Source organism: Enhydra lutris, unplaced genomic scaffold, assembly GCF_002288905.1.
Source record: "Enhydra lutris kenyoni isolate GAN:26980312 unplaced genomic scaffold, ASM228890v2 scaffoldscaffold58, whole genome shotgun sequence".
Lineage (NCBI taxonomy): Eukaryota > Metazoa > Chordata > Mammalia > Carnivora > Mustelidae > Enhydra > Enhydra lutris.
The window spans coordinates 14,363,459-14,379,058 of NW_019154142.1; the positions used below are offsets into that span (position 1 = coordinate 14,363,459).

At 49.2% G+C, this 15,600-nt stretch overlaps 1 protein-coding gene across 1 annotated transcript in view; it reads left to right on the plus strand.

Moving 5' to 3' along the window:
• The first annotated feature begins 229 nt into the window (after positions 1–229).
• Positions 230–15,600, plus strand: part of LOC111158312 (single-minded family bHLH transcription factor 1) — a 64,325-nt gene continuing 48,954 nt past the window's right edge. The window contains exons 1-7 of the mRNA XM_022520283.1: positions 230–404; positions 9,798–9,880; positions 13,255–13,344; positions 13,895–14,003; positions 14,164–14,249; positions 15,002–15,201; positions 15,414–15,520. Of these exons, the coding sequence (XP_022375991.1) occupies positions 230–404; positions 9,798–9,880; positions 13,255–13,344; positions 13,895–14,003; positions 14,164–14,249; positions 15,002–15,201; positions 15,414–15,520 (850 nt within the window). The remainder of the gene's footprint in view (positions 405–9,797; positions 9,881–13,254; positions 13,345–13,894; positions 14,004–14,163; positions 14,250–15,001; positions 15,202–15,413; positions 15,521–15,600) is intronic.

Below are 15,600 nucleotides of genomic sequence, written 5' to 3' on the forward strand. Positions count from 1 at the left end.
GGATCAACAACTTTCCCACATTCGCGTCCAGTATTTTAAAAGAAAATAATTTTCTCTTCTCTGCGTTGGTCTTTCACTGACATCAGTACACTGAAGCAAAGACTTCCGTCTCTTCATTCAAAGTAGGCTCTATGTTTTTGCCAATATGATCTCTAATTGAGAGTTTATTTTTGCTTTTGAATGAATCTGTGGAGCTTATGTTGTAAGAAGAAAGGGAGAACGAGACACAATGAAAGAGAAGTCCAAAAATGCTGCGCGGACTAGGAGGGAGAAGGAAAACAGTGAATTTTATGAACTGGCTAAGTTACTGCCTTTGCCCTCAGCGATCACCTCGCAGCTGGACAAAGCATCCATAATCAGGCTCACCACCAGCTATCTCAAAATGAGAGTTGTGTTCCCAGAAGGTAAGTGACTCTGCCCAGATGGAATTTCAAACAGAAGGAGTAGAGGTTTGCCAGTGAGTGAGCCTACACCACTGAACAGAGGATTGCATTCACATGTACGTACACACTCTCTGCAAAGGGAAGTTTAGCATGGCTGCTTGACTCAGGACCTCTCTGAACTTAGATTCCTATTGCCTTTTTGTGGCCCTTTCTACTTCCCCATTAATATTTTCTCTCCCATGCATCGGATATGTTTGGTTGGGATGCAGCCCAACAGTGCTTTTGTCAACACTTCAGATACTGAGCTCGACTGAAAGTACAAGTAATCCAAACATGACTGACTGACTTTCTTTCTTCCTTTCTTTCTTTAATTCCTCGTTAGAATTGTATCTAGCAGAAGGCAGGAACATTGCCAAATTCTTGTATTTTTGCTACATATAGATAGACCCATGTACATGGAGCTAGCTAAGCTAGATAATAATTTCTGAGTTTCTAATTCTACAGAAGAGAAGCAGGCATATTTAGGAACAAATTTGTCCTGGATTTACCCAGTCTCTTGATTGCTTATAGCAAATGTATTCTGAGTTTTTGAGACACTCACAGATTCTGAAACTAACTCTGGGTCTTCATGATTTGCAACTCCGAGTTTGGTATTATCTCTGAGATAAAAGGCTAGGATCCAAATACTTAAGGTTGAATCAAGAAGACTAGCCCGCTTGGAAACTATCTTCTAGGAGGCAGGTTGGCAAATGGGTCCTGGGAAAATTGTCTTTTAAGGCCTAGAAGGAAGAACAGCTGAGCTGGTCATGATTTAAAACATGTATTTAGATGATCAAGATTCACTGTGTGACGACAGAGCAGCCTTCAAAGAACACTGTCCTGTATAAAACCATATATACTCACTAGGAAAAGAATACTTCTCTTTTCCATCTCCCCATCCTTTCCTTTACCCACATTCAAATAATATGTACAGATTTTTAAAAGTATTTTAGATGTTTCTTTGCTAGAGGAGAGAGATTGGGAAATATAAAGGAGAGAATACAAAACAAACAAAAAATTCCAAGAGAAAGAACCCTGTTTATTTATAAACCAGAATGTCTTATTTGACCCACAGAGGTTTATGTTATTGTTGATTTTGGGTGTTTGGGGTCTATTGTTTTCTTTTAAGGAAATGGGAAGGAAATAGTCATTATCGGGCTTGGAGTTTCACTTTGTTTGATCTTGACTAGAAGTTATTATCTGAATCAAAATCTCGCAAAACATGTCGACAAATTAATCAGGGGCACTAAAGGAAAACTTTCAAATTATAGTTCAATTTTACCAGAGAACTACAAGTAGTGTTATAGTTGTTTTGTCTTAAAGCAGTTCTTTGAACAGTCTCACTTGACCGTGGAAACCACAGGAGGAGAGGAATCAAAACCTAAAGTTACTGAAAAGTTAGAAAGAAAGAAAGAAAGAAAGAAAGAAAGAGGGCACTTATATAGTAAAAACCATATTTCCCATTCAAACTGTGCTGAGAATTGCTGGTGGGAAAAGTACTATTATGCTACACTGTCTTCTGTTGTTTTTTTTTTTTAAAGAGATCTCGTTGTCTTTTATACTGTCAGCGCCTACTTTATAAAAATAAAGCTATTGCGAACTCGGCTGGCCGCGCTGTTCCTAACAGGATTATTAGCAGTGATTTGTCAGCCCCTGTGGTCTCAGTGGGCTCCCTTTCTGCGTGATTTCTAGCGGGTCTCGTCAATTATCAGTGCCGATGTCGCTCGCTGTTTGATCAGAAGAAGCATATGGTGCTGCTTGTGGGGCTCCGGGTAATCGCGGGAGGAAAAGAATAGGGGATCGGCGTTCCCGGGCGGGCACAGAAAGAGGGCTGGGGGCGCCCAGGGAGTTGCCGGGCTGGGGACGCTCGTCTTTGTCGCGCAGATCCCCTGCTGGCGCGGCCGGGAGGGTTTCGGGCTGGTTTTTGTTGTTTTGGTTTTGTTTTCTAAGAGAGCAAGCTGTCTTAAGAGCTAACTCCACAAATTATAAATCTCGTGATAAATAGGAAGAACAGAAAGTAAACTCTCTTAGCCAACTTCTTATTTTTAAAGAGAGCACTGGCGAAGACTCCCTCTGGGGTCCCCTTGGTGGCCGGGCGGATCCCCTGTGGCTACTTTAAGGCGACTGTGCTTTCTGCAGCCCCCTCACCTTCTTCCGGAGCCCGGGCCCCTCCCCTCTCCCTTCTCCTGTGGACCAGTGTGAGTTTATGGGGAGGAGGGGATGGACGATGTGTGAACTCTGGGCACATCATTTATTTCTCCAGCTACTGTTGAGCTCGTAACTCACTTGCAGTCTCCACCGGTGAGTTGGACAGGGTCATCCGAACAGCTGGCTCCTAGGGATGAGGTTTTAATTTTGAGGATAGATCAGCTTCAAAAATCCAAAACCCAGGCAGAGCCCTTTAAAATATTAAACGATAACAACCCCCCCCCCCCAAATCCCAACGTCTTTCAAAGGAGTGTAATAATCACAAGCGGCAAAACCAGGCACAACCTGCAGAGGGTGCTAGATTTGGGTTCAGCTGTGCAGTGAAGACAGCGAGTAGACAAGACTGGGTCCATGGCAGTGGGGGAAACTGGGTGTTTTCTGTGGAAGTTACCCTTTTTAGGAACGAGAAATGGAAAGAATTTGAAGATGTAGTTCATGTTTACATCTATCTTGATCCCATTCCAGAACATATAGGTCTTAAATTTTGTTCTAAGGATGAAGTAAAAGATAGCTATTTCACCATGGTAAGCATTCTGTCACATATAACATAGGGATTTTGCAAGGTATATAATCTAAAAGAATCATAAATCTGATGACATCTCAGTTATAGGCACAACAATGACTATAAAACTCCATGGTTTTGGGTCAGATTACCTTTCATCTACAGTACTTATTAATATCAAAAGACTTAAATCAACAAACAGAAATCTTTCCATACTTATATTTGAAAAAATAAACAAATTCTTAAAATATAGCTAATGCCCCATCGTTAAGTATAGTTCCTACCTCCCCCAAGTTCCTGTAGATTCCTTGTCTAGGGGCAAACTTCAGCTTTCACTTACCTGAGTAGATAAAATTGAGCTCTTGAAAGAAAAATGAGAGATTGAGAACATAGGAACAGGATATGGGTGGCTGGTATAACTAAGAATAAAGCAATGGATGGGCGGCTTCATACTTTAAAAAAAAAACGCAGGAAAGATTACTGTGAAATCATTAAAACTGCGTATCTCCCATTGGCAGCATATTCCATTCTGAAATAACCTTGCAAAGAAAAAACTTGAGAAATATATGTCTTTAGTGTTACCAAAGCTAGAAAAGCAGTTAAAAAAGAGAGATGGTGTGCTTTTGTGCGCAAAATAAGACAAATTCAACTAAGAAGACATATCTATTTGTTATCCAGATATAATACAGTTTTGGCTGGGGGTGCAGTGGCTTGCTGAACAACCTTTGAAAGGATCAGACATGTTTTCAAATCTATAGCCAGTGGGAATCTTGGTAACATCACACTACCAATTCATTGTAAAGATGTCTTGGGAAAATAAAAATAATCACAGAATTGAAATTAGTAACTGTGCAGGATAGGGAGTCTCTACAAAGGCTGGAAGGACAAGGATGATTAAACAAACCTCCACAGACCCTTTCTATAATATTCACCTCAAGATTGAAATCCTTAATCGCCTTATATTTTTTTGAGGCCCAGAACTGAAAGAGAAAAAGAGGCCCCATTTCCCACGTGGATGGGTGATTTAAGGCTGTTTTTCTTGCTGCTCGGGGAAATGATTGAGCATTAGGTTTCCATGTTTATTTTCTTACAGAAGTTTTTCTCATTTAAAAGCCTTTAAGCCCAGTTTACGCTCCACGCTGGTTTTCTCTGTTTAATTCCAGTTTTGATGTTGACTTAAAATGTAGAGTGCAGAACTAAACTCCATACAGAGCATTTGCAAGGCAGATTTATGTGCTAGAAATTGTAGATCAGATCAATGAAAAATATACTTTTTTTTTCTTTAAAGGGAATGGTCACTAATAAAAACAGTCACAACAGCAAAACAGGGCATTATAAGTTATAGCAAGTTGCTTTTAAGCAGGGTACAATCACACACCTGAAGCTAAAATCACACTAAATTTCCAGAGGACAAATATGATTTCTAGGGGAGTTATTTTTCAAACCTGGGGGAAATCTCGGCAGCTTGGAGCTTTTGCAGACACGTAAGCGGACACAATTCGAGCCCACGGATTCTGGCTGCATTTCTCTATGTCGGCCCAGGTATTTCTCAAGAGAATGAGGTTTGGAGCCAACTAACACCTTATGATGTTAGCTGTCCACCCATTGCCGGTCTCTGATTCATGGAATTTTAAATTTTGCGTAGATGGAGGACAACCCTCTAGTATTTAGCAAGGGGGCTGCTACTTAGTACTAAAACACTGTTCGAGAAGTGCCGAGCAAACTTTCTGCGTGGAGTCCCCATCCGGGAGGCGGTCCGGCGCGGAGTCGCTCTTCCTCGGTGGCTCCGGACAGACCGGAGACAGAAACCTCTGCCGCGCTCGGGTACGCAACGAAGCACGCAGCGGGGACAAGCCTGTATGCTGCTACTCGCAGGCCAGGTTGGCGCGCTGAGGCCCATTCTGTCCCGGCCGCGGGGGGCGGCAGCCGAGGGGGCGCCAGCTGGAATCTCCGCACGGTCCAGACCAGGTCTCTGCCCTCCAAGGTTCGAGGACGTTCCAGCTCGCCTGCCCAAGCAGAGGCCGGGCCGGTGCGGGCGTGCTCCCTCTGTCATTCGTCCTGCCCGGGCCACTGCCCCAAGGTCGGTCTGTTGTTTAAACCTGAAGTCGAGATCCTGCCGGAGCGGACCGTAGTGCGGCGGTCGAGTCCGGCCGCAAAATGGAACACAAGCCGGACACGCCTGAACAGCCGGGCAACCCCGTCCGCCCACCCGCGCCTGCCTTTGGGGCGATGGCATTGCCCCTCCCGGCCACTTTTGAAGACCTGGAGCCCCGGGGAGACACCACTTGACGTTTTTCAGTGTCACGCAGGCACTGTTGTCAACCCCGCGTGCATTTTCGTCCCACAGTTTAGTTGGGATTAGGCTGAAACCCTTTAGCTCCTGTTCTCTTCGATGCAGCCTACGACGCCGAAGGCCAGCTTTGCTGGCCTGCTCCATCCCAACTTGGAAGCCCTAGCTCCAGGGCCAGAGCTCAGCAAGGGTACAGAGACAATCAATGCTGTGACCGTCAGTCTCCACCCCAGATTTATAACTAACATTAGTGTATTCCCGGGGCGCGCCAGGGGTCTCAGAGGCGCGCAGGGGAGAGCACGGCACTCCCTGACATTGCGGATTGCAGAACACACAGGGGAGTTCCGGACACACACGGTAGGGTCCAGGCTGCTGCGCAGGACAAAGCCCGGCCTGACGCTGCTATCCTCGCGCTCAGGAGGTCCGCCACACCCTCCAGGTGGCCGGAGGGGACCTTGAGCAGGGAGGGTCACAGCGCCCGAGGCTTGAGGGTGGGTATGCCTAGACGCAGGAAGCAGCCTTCTATCCAGTGACCACTCCTGGCAGTCTAAGGGCTTGTCTAAGGGCCACCAATCTCCGTCCCTCTCTTCCTCAGTGAGCGCAGCTTCTGAGGCCCCAGAAGCCCTAACAGGAAGACCGATAAGTTGCTGGACAGGGGTAGTGGAAGGAGTCCAGGTGGCTGAGACAAGTCCCTCTGGGACCCCATGTTAGGAGCAGTGTCTGGAAGGGCTTTTCCCACTTCAGTCACCAAGTTGTGGTCAGATCCTGGGACAGCTCTTCCAGTCCCCTTCCCATTCCCATATTGCCTAAAAGGTATATCGGGATCTGTCAGTCAGATGAAGCTTTCTGGGAACTACTATAAGGAGGACACATTTCTACTGAGATATAGTTTATTTATTAAAGAAAAGGGGGGAAAGAACAGTAGACCAAGCTCTTCTCTTCCTCCTCTTCCTGTCTGAGTGAAGGAGGCAATGATGCCAGGTCTGTAATCTATATTTTGTCAAGGGCATGAAATTCATTCCGAAGGAAAAGCTCGATCAATTTATTTTTGCTGCTTGTAATAACACAGCTGGATGATGCTTTGAGCTCACGCTAGACTGGGGCTCATCATTCATTCGCCAAGAACGGGCCTAAATTGTGCCTGTGGGATTAGGTCAATTTTAGTGGATCTACTTCGCCTCATTTGGTTACTAATTGGTTTCTTGTTTTATAAATCGAAATCTCATTTTCAGGAAATTACAAAACCCGTGCAGTCAGTCCATTGAGGTAATCCTTGGGTCAGGGGGTATTTAAATGGAAATGCCTCAACCGAGCACTGAGGGTAAGAGTGAAACTTCGCCCGGGGTTTTCACATGAAATGTGAGCTAGCCCTTTAGATCCATAATAGATACATCCCTTCTAATACTACTTATGTAAATATGATAAACCAGACTTTAAGGAAAGAACGGGGAGGGGAGAAGCAAAATTTATCTGCTAAGGTTAATGTGGCATATCTTGGAAATCTTCCAAAATAGATTATGTTTTCCTTTGTCTTCGGCCACTTTAGCTAGGGAAAATCCTTTTGTCTAAAACCCGATTTAGTTATCGCCTCCCTCACAGAGCTCCTTTTCTCCTTTGCAAAACCCCGTTCCCTCGGCCTCACCGAATTACAAGAGAATCTTTAGATCTTGTTCCCACTGTAATCCTGCCGCAAAAGGAGCTGGTTTCCTCCTCATTTTAAACAGACAATCAAAGGATTTGTGAATTTTCTGCGGTAGGTCAAGTGCAGAAACGAAATCTCAGCTTACCCCCCTCGCCAACTGAAATTGGGTGCGGGAGCGCGTCACCGCGGGCAGGAGGTGAGGGGGTCCGGGGAGAGGGGTCTCTGGCCCACTGCAGGATTTTCGGGAGGCCGAACCCTTGACCCGGGGCTTCAGAAGGTGTCCTGGGAGGGCTGAAGGGCGAACTCAGCCCTAGGATTAGGTCAGGAAAGCCTGGCAGGTAGAGGAGGGCAGCCAGTGCCTTATAAAACATTAACCCAGACAAAACCGTGTGGCGGCGATTTCAACCGCAAACATAGAGGAGGCAATGCTCCGTGAAAGCAAAAGGTTCCCTAAAAGGTGTGGGGGTAGGGGCAGGAGAGGGCGAGGGAGGCCCCTGTTAACCTGCGCCAGGCGGGCTGTTTAGTAACCTGCGGGGAAGTCTTATTTTCCCCTCGTAGGCGCATACTAATGAGGCCGCAACCCGAGACAACAAACTGCAGAGGCTGGCGCTGGGGTTCGGAACCAGTACTTAACCCCGAGCCCAGCTCGGGGATTTTCAAATGATTCGGGTCGGGAGGCCGTTCCCGGGCTGTTTGCAGCCGACTTGGGAGAACTTCACAATTTTAGAATAAAGACGTTTGCTGGCCCCAAGCGCAGGCTTCGCACCCTTCCGGAAGACCAGATTCCAGACGCGAGGAGGCCTCTGCCTGCTCCCAGGGCGCCGGGAGCGCCCCGGCCCTTCGCCCCCGCACAGCTTGGCTCTCCCAGGCCTCCGCCGGGCCCGGGCGCTCACCAGCCAGCGCCACCCGCGTCCCCGGCTCTCCCAGCAGGTTCTTTTCCCTTTCCCCCAGTTTGGCCTTCTCAACCAACAACCCCCATCTCCCTTTCCGCCACTTTTGGGTGGGGGTGTGTGAGCAACGATGAGAAAAATGAACGCGTCTTGCGGGAAACCAGGCAGGATAGCTTGGCCGAGACCCAAGGAGCGAAGGGAAGGTGACACGGCAGAAGGGTGGGTACAGGTGGCTGTGGCGGAGGCTCTCCTAAACAGTCCAGGAGGACCAAAGCATCTGGGCAGTGGTGTCACTCCAGGGAGGGAAACTGGGGCGGGCTAAAGAGGCAGGAGGGATTGACGAGAGGCGAGGGAGGGAGAGGAGTCCGGCGGCGGGCGGGGAGCATCAGTGTTTGCAGAGCGGTGGGGAAATCGTTAGATTTATTTAGATGTGCAAACACCCAGAAAGACCCGATTCGAGCTTAAGGGGCGCTCCTGGTTACTCGTTACCAGGGTTTTGATCGCTTGCTTAGGAAGCAGCTTCTGGCCAACACATTTTAAGAGTCCAACTCCATGTTTTATTCCGAAAGATCCGCCCTCACCCCCATATTACAATGCGAGTGTGTCTGTCACTGTGTACTTCATGGTGATTTGTACTTTAATGCAGCAAATCACTAAATCACCCCTCTTTTTGTCATGTTAAACCTTGTTTATTGGTGGAAGAATGAAAGAGTTTAACTACCTAGTTAAATTAATTTCAGCAGCAACACTGTTAAAAAAAATATTACCTGTAAGTAGTTACAGGTAGTATAACCTCTGTCTCAAGTTTCCTCTGCCTTATTTTTTTTTCATTTTCTTTCTGCAAACAGGTACTACAGCAGATTCCGTATTGATTTTTTTAAAACATCAGCCCTGGGTATGCAGAGAATTGTATTTTTTTAGGCATCATTGGAGAAATGATTTCTGGCAAAGCCTGGAAAGATCTTAACGTGGTAGCATCCAGGAGAGAAAGGGGCTGTCTTTGTTAATAGATGGTGCCTGGGAAGTAGAGAAACTGAATGATTGTCTATATCCAATAGGGAACAGGAAATATTTCTTAAGATGGTATAAGCACTTGAAAGTAACTTCAAAAAAAGGGTATACTTTTTTTTTTTTTTTTTTGGAAAGGCAAGGTTAGGATGTGTAAATGGAGGGCTGGCGCAGGGTGGGGAGGAGGGGAAGCAGAGGAAGAAGGATTGTTCAGGGATGTTGGTGCTGGAAACCATCCACAAGCAAAAGGATTTCTACGGAGGGAATCAAAGTCAGGGGGCTAGGGGAGGAAAATGGCTGGAGAGCCTGGCAGCCAATGAGAAAGCCCACCAAAGACCAGCTGGACCTGGCTCAAAGCCTCAGGTATTCGCTCCTGGCACTTGCTGGATGTGCGGACACCCTGGGCCTCCTGATAAGGAAGATGATGACACTTTGGGAGAGAAACAGTGTCCCTCACCCCTCTAACCACACTAGTGAACCTATGCAAAAGTTAACCGCGGGGGTTCGGTATCGGCCCCTTCTGGACACATGCGGTCCTCCAATTTAGCCACGTGGGGTACTGCCAGGAGGGGCGCTCAGCCAGGGCCCTGACCTCCCTGAGAAACCGGCGCTGGTCCAGGAGGGGGAGTCTGACCTCTACGCAGTCCTTTATAAGTGGAGAGGGCGGGGCCGAAATTTACCCGCTGGCGTCCTAGGCTGTCCTGGTGCGGGCGATCTCCGAGGGTATCGGGTCGTGTGTGCGAACTTGGGGGTGTGACAATAACCGAGAGATTAGACTCAAATTGCTAGCCAGGTCGGAGTCCCATCGCTAAAGGTTGTCTCTTTGTCTCTACAGGACTCGGCGAGGCGTGGGGCCACTCGAGTCGCACCAGCCCTTTGGACAACGTGGGCAGAGAATTGGGCTCCCATTTGCTCCAGGTAGCGGCGCGTCAGCACATAGGCTTTGAGGGCTCAGGTGCCTGCCCCGCACCGGGCTTCTTGATCTTTAGGGAAATGGGGTGGGTCCCAGACGTGGCCTTCTTGCAGTCCCTACAGCTCCTTCCAAAATTAAAACGTTGAGCTCTTAACCTCATTGGGTGAGGATGGCACCTCTCCAGGCAGAGAGGGAGGCAAGGTGACAATGAGCACGCTAGGTTTAGAAGGGAGTCCCTCAAGGTCCCAAACCAGGATGGCTGAACTGAGGGAGGTGGCCATTTGGCACCATTCCGCCCAAAGAACTGAGCACGCTGGGCCAAGCTGCAAAACCACCAGAAATGAAGGATTTACACAGGAATAACGGGACTCTGGTAGAAACGCCCATCAGTGCTTTCAGTCCACACATTCCAGATCCAGCTGCGTCTGCAACTCTTTCGTCTCCTCCCTCTAGCTTGCGGGCTCCCTCCTCTCTCTCCATGAGCTCTCACCCCAGGCCAGCCCAACCCGCGTACAGACCCTAGCCTACACACATACAGCTCCCCAGGTAATGAGTTTACCCAATGTGGAGGCGCCCATTACAGCGTTGTTTGCAGTGTACACCGTTTTAAATTGCCCGTTGCCCGTTTAAGTCGCATAGCAAATATTTAAAATAGCAAAACTCCCGGTGGCATTTTTAGGCTTGACACTTGTCTCCCACCCTCCACCCCCTTATCATTATCCATGTCCACTGCCAGCTCCTCATGTGGGAGCCTCAGACCCAAACAGCACGGTGAGACTCTGAGCGGCTTCTTCTCCCTGGGCCGGGCAGGACCAGCATCTCATGTCTTCCCCTGTCCCGCTGCTACTCTGTCCCCCCCTCAGTCCTGGAGACCAAAGAGATTCTAGTGCCACAGAGCACAGAAAGGCCAATGTAAGCATTCCCTCACAGGCCTGGGCTCCAAACCTCTGAATTAAACAGAAAGGCGTTGTCCGTCTCCTCTCTCAGAGACACCTTCGTCAGTTGTTGCTCAACAACACACTCCCGCCATCTTTCCATGCTCCCCTCTAATGTCCCTCGTAAAGGAGAGAACAAAACCCAAACAATCTTTCACTCCTTCCAGTTCTTGCCCAGTCTTTTCCCTCTCCATCCCACACTTCTGGAAGAACTTAATTATCCTCTCAGTTTCCTCACTCACCCTGCTCCCCTCACTTCCACACCCCTGCGGTCTGGCTTCTCTCCTAACTGTTGTGCTCCGTCAGGCTCTATCACCTTTTGATATCAGCATAAAGATGCTCATCTCTTATCCTGCCTGACTGTTTATTCCACAAACATAGGAGGGCCAAGTATGTGCCAGACAGAAAGTCCTGCCCACATGGAGTTTACATTCCAAGGCGAGCAGCCTTGCCAACCCAGACAGGGACATTACGTAGTATAACAGGTGCTGTGGAAAAAAGTAAGAAGGGGGAGGGAGGGGCTGTGTTTGAGTAGTACCACTTAAAATGGGGACATGGCAGAGGACCTCACTGAAAAGAGAACATCTGGGGAAATCCCTGACAGAGGTGACACTGCTTACTCGACATTCACTCTCTCCCTTGGCTTCTAAAGTAGCACAATTTCCTAGATTCTTCTCCCTCTCTACTTGCTCCTCTGGTTTCCCCACTGCTATCTGGCTACAAATGCTGACATTTCTCCAAAGTTCCACTTCTGTTTCTCCTCTCACAGCTTCAAGGTAATCTCAGGGTAATCTCAGCCAACACCATCACCTCAACTTCTTTCCCACATTTGCATGACTCCAGCTGGTTTTCAGTCTAGACACCCTTCTGGAGCTCCAGACCTTTCTCTCTTACTGCCAACTGGAAATCTGCATAAACCTGAAGTTTAGCATCTCCAAGACAAGGATTCATTACTTCCCTCCTCCAGTCTTCCACTCATAGAAAAACTCACCATGCTTCCCTAAATTTTCAGTCTGGGCTTATGGGGTTACCCTCTATTCAATGACCTTGAAGTCACTCTAAGCTTCTCTTTCTGCCACTATAAATTCCACAACTAGAACCATCTTTGACTTAAACTCTCCCTCTTCCTCATTTGCCCGTGACCACCCAATTTTAGGGTCAACCACCTCTGAACTCTTCATCCCCACTTTTTCCTCCTACAGATCACTGTCCACATTCTGCCATTAAAAAACAAAACAAAATGAAATATAGACACTAGCGTGTGCATGCACACACCCCTAAGCATGCTATTTCCCTCCTTACCTGCTTAGAAACTGCTGGAAACCTGATGCCTACAGGAACATCTCTGAATTCCTCTGATTGATATCTCAAACTCTCCGAAAACCCGGCACTGGTGTACTTTCTTAGCCCATCTCTGGCACACGAAGTCCCTCACGCCTGAATACACCAGATACTCCCTCCTGCCCCCCAATCCCTGCCTTTCCCAAGTCATTCCTTCTACCTAGGATACCATTTCTCTCATCTCCAGTTCAAACGTCCACTTCAAGGCTCTGCTCAAAGAGTTCCTCTGAGGCCCTCTGATTCTCCCCCAGGCCTCTGGCCACTCAGCCTCTTGGCCCCTACAGCCCTGTCTCTTTAGCTGTGCTACCATCTTGTCTGTCTTTAGCCGGTCACTGCTGCTGGACTTCCAGCAACTTGAGAGCAGAATCTGACACATCCTTATGTCCCCACTGCCCGGCCTAAAGCCTCATTCGCAGAGATAGGGGGATAGGGAAAGTCTAGGATAGGAGTCTGACAGACTTATTCGAAAGTCTGTCAGTTTGATGCATCAATGTAAACACACATATGTGAACACTATACCACTACGCTTGCAGACTTGCTGCCTGGAAAGCCTCTCATTTCCTAAACCCCCTTTCCCAGATTCTTTCTGGAGCTACTAGGCAGCTGCCTTCTTTCTGTCTACAAACTTTTCAGACTACCAGCCCTTCCATATGGCTCAGTGCCCATTTCCCAAGCCCTGCTGGTACTCTTTCCATTATGGGATGCTGCCACTATGGAGTCTTCCAAGACTGACACAGGAAACCTTTCATTCTTTCAGTGATCATCACCCCAAGAACCCACCCACCTCTTATTGCAGGCTGTGATCCCTGTCCCCTATATTTGTGTGTGTGTGTGTGTGTGTGTGTGTGTGTGTGTGTGTGTGATAGATATAGATATCCATTTTGGTGGATCCTGAGTCTTGGAGGGCAGTAGTCTTTCCAGCTACCTCCTCCGGGCATCTCCTAGTGTGCCACATATCCCAGATGCTTACATATTTGGATGAACAAGAGAGGGACTCTTGCAGCAGGTATTCTATGCCCTATGTCCTACCAGCCTCTCTACCCTCTCTGAACACTCTTCTGGCTGAACATCTCTCATGTTCAACTCTGTTTCTATCTCCCTAGACCCTGGATGGCTTCATCTTTGTGGTGGCCCCAGATGGGAAGATCATGTACATCTCAGAGACAGCCTCAGTCCACCTGGGTCTTTCTCAGGTAGGTGAGTGGTCCACACCTCCAGCCTTCCATGTTTACACTGAGAGCTGGAGACCCACAGTAAGGGTCGGGGTGCGTTCCCAAAGCTCTTATATGTGCATTTCTGGGACTGGAAACATCTCAGCTGGCAGGTCTGCGTCTCCCTTTTCCTCTACTTCCCTATTCTCACCCCTTATCCTGCTACGTTTTAGAGTTCCTACCATAAGTCAAACACCATGGGTGGCGGTTGCTTACTAAAGTCTAAAAATGTCTAAAAAAGTCTAAAGATGTGTTCATCTGAACATTGCCAGAGAATTGCTACTGCTAGTACTACTACTACTGTAATTACTATTATATTATTATTATTATTATTATTTCCTTTCATAGATGAGGAAGCTGAGGCTTAGATAGACTGCAATAGGTAGCCAACTGCACAACTGAGTTAAAACTCAGGGCTGACCCTGAAGCTTTCGCTCCTGTCCTCACAACCCTGTGGACACTCTGGTCCAATCTTCTAGCCCTACCTGGGCATTCCTCCACCTCGGAGAAGCTGATACCCCCCTCTTTACAGGTAGAGCTGACTGGAAACAGCATTTACGAATACATCCACCCCGCGGACCACGACGAGATGACCGCGGTGCTCACGGCCCATCAGCCTTACCACTCTCACTTCGTCCAGGGTAAGCAGCTCGAGCCTCTGACACTTGGGCCCATCTCCCTTGGCTTGTGGCTTTTCCCCCCTTGGGCTTTTCCCCCCAAGGGCGGGGGCAGGGACTGGGTCTCGGCACCACCCATCTCCATGGCTCACGGCCTGCCCCTCCCTCCGCTCCTCTCTCCCAGAGTATGAGATCGAGCGCTCGTTCTTCCTGAGGATGAAGTGCGTCTTGGCCAAGAGGAACGCGGGCCTCACGTGCGGTGGCTACAAAGTGCGTGGCTGAGAGGGACGTTCCGACCCGCGTGTAGGGGAAAAGGGCAGGACAAGAGGAGCTTGCGGCATGGGAGGGACATTGCTGCGTCCCCGACTGCCCCGACGGCATCCCTTCCCCCACCCCCGCAAGCGTCGCAGCGCTGCCTGCCCCGGAGCACCTCGAGAGTTGTAATTTGTGAACACTTGGGGGCTACTAAGTTTTAAGACTTAGTTTCACTGTGTTCGGTTAAGGCCGGGCCGCTGGGACTCTTAATCTGGGGCTCATAATGGGCTTTAGGGGTGTGCAAAGCGTCTGAAATAGTGGGTCATTTTGGCGGATTTTGGCGGATTTTGGCGGTCATTGTGGCGGATTTTGGCGGATTTAAGCACAGAGTCAGATTCCGACCCCAGAGGGGTTACGAACCAGAGCTTTAGCTCGAATCCATGGTTCTCCGGTTCAGTGAGATAAAGCACGATTAGAATGCAGGTTCCAGGGCCCCACTATCCGATTTTGAGGAGTTCGGGTCGGTAGGTGTTGCCAGGCCTCGGCATTTTTACACGCTCTCAGGTGAGTTCTGTGTGGCAGGACAGTCATTCCCCTGAGACGCTGGAGCTCCAATAACTTTGCACCCCTCAGTGCGGGGGCGAGGCCCACACGGCCTTTGCGGCCCCGGGGAGTCGCAAAGTATTTCAATCCCCTACCCACCTTTTTTTGGAGACGTTTCCTGGTTGGGGCTGAGTCTCTCCCCCACCTTTCACCCTCCGCGGCAGGTTATTCACTGCAGCGGCTACCTGAAGATCCGCCAGTACAGCCTGGACATGTCCCCCTTCGATGGCTGCTACCAGAACGTGGGCCTGGTGGCCGTGGGCCACTCGCTGCCTCCCAGCGCCGTCACGGAGATCAAGCTGCACAGCAATATGTTCATGTTCCGCGCCAGCCTGGACATGAAGCTCATCTTCCTGGACTCCAGGTGGGGCACCGAGGCGGGAAAGGATCACCCTAGCGGGAGAGGGGACTTGCTCAGTGACTGAGAGCTCTTCCTCGACCGTCTGAGCCCATTTTGCAGACGGGGCGACTCACGCCGCCCTGCGAAGGGGGGCGGGCGCCCAGGTCTGAGATGGCTGTCCGGGGTGGGGGGCATCTCGGCGCTCTGAGCTCATCCGCGAGGATTGCTCTCGGCAGAGTGGCGGAGCTGACGGGGTACGAACCTCAGGACCTAATCGAGAAGACTCTGTACCACCACGTGCACGGCTGCGATACCTTCCACCTGCGCTGCGCCCATCACCTGCGTAAGGCACCGCTCTTGCCCGCACTGGACTAAGCGCCGCGCGTCGCGGGGAGGGGAGAGGGCGTGATTTAAGTCCGCAGT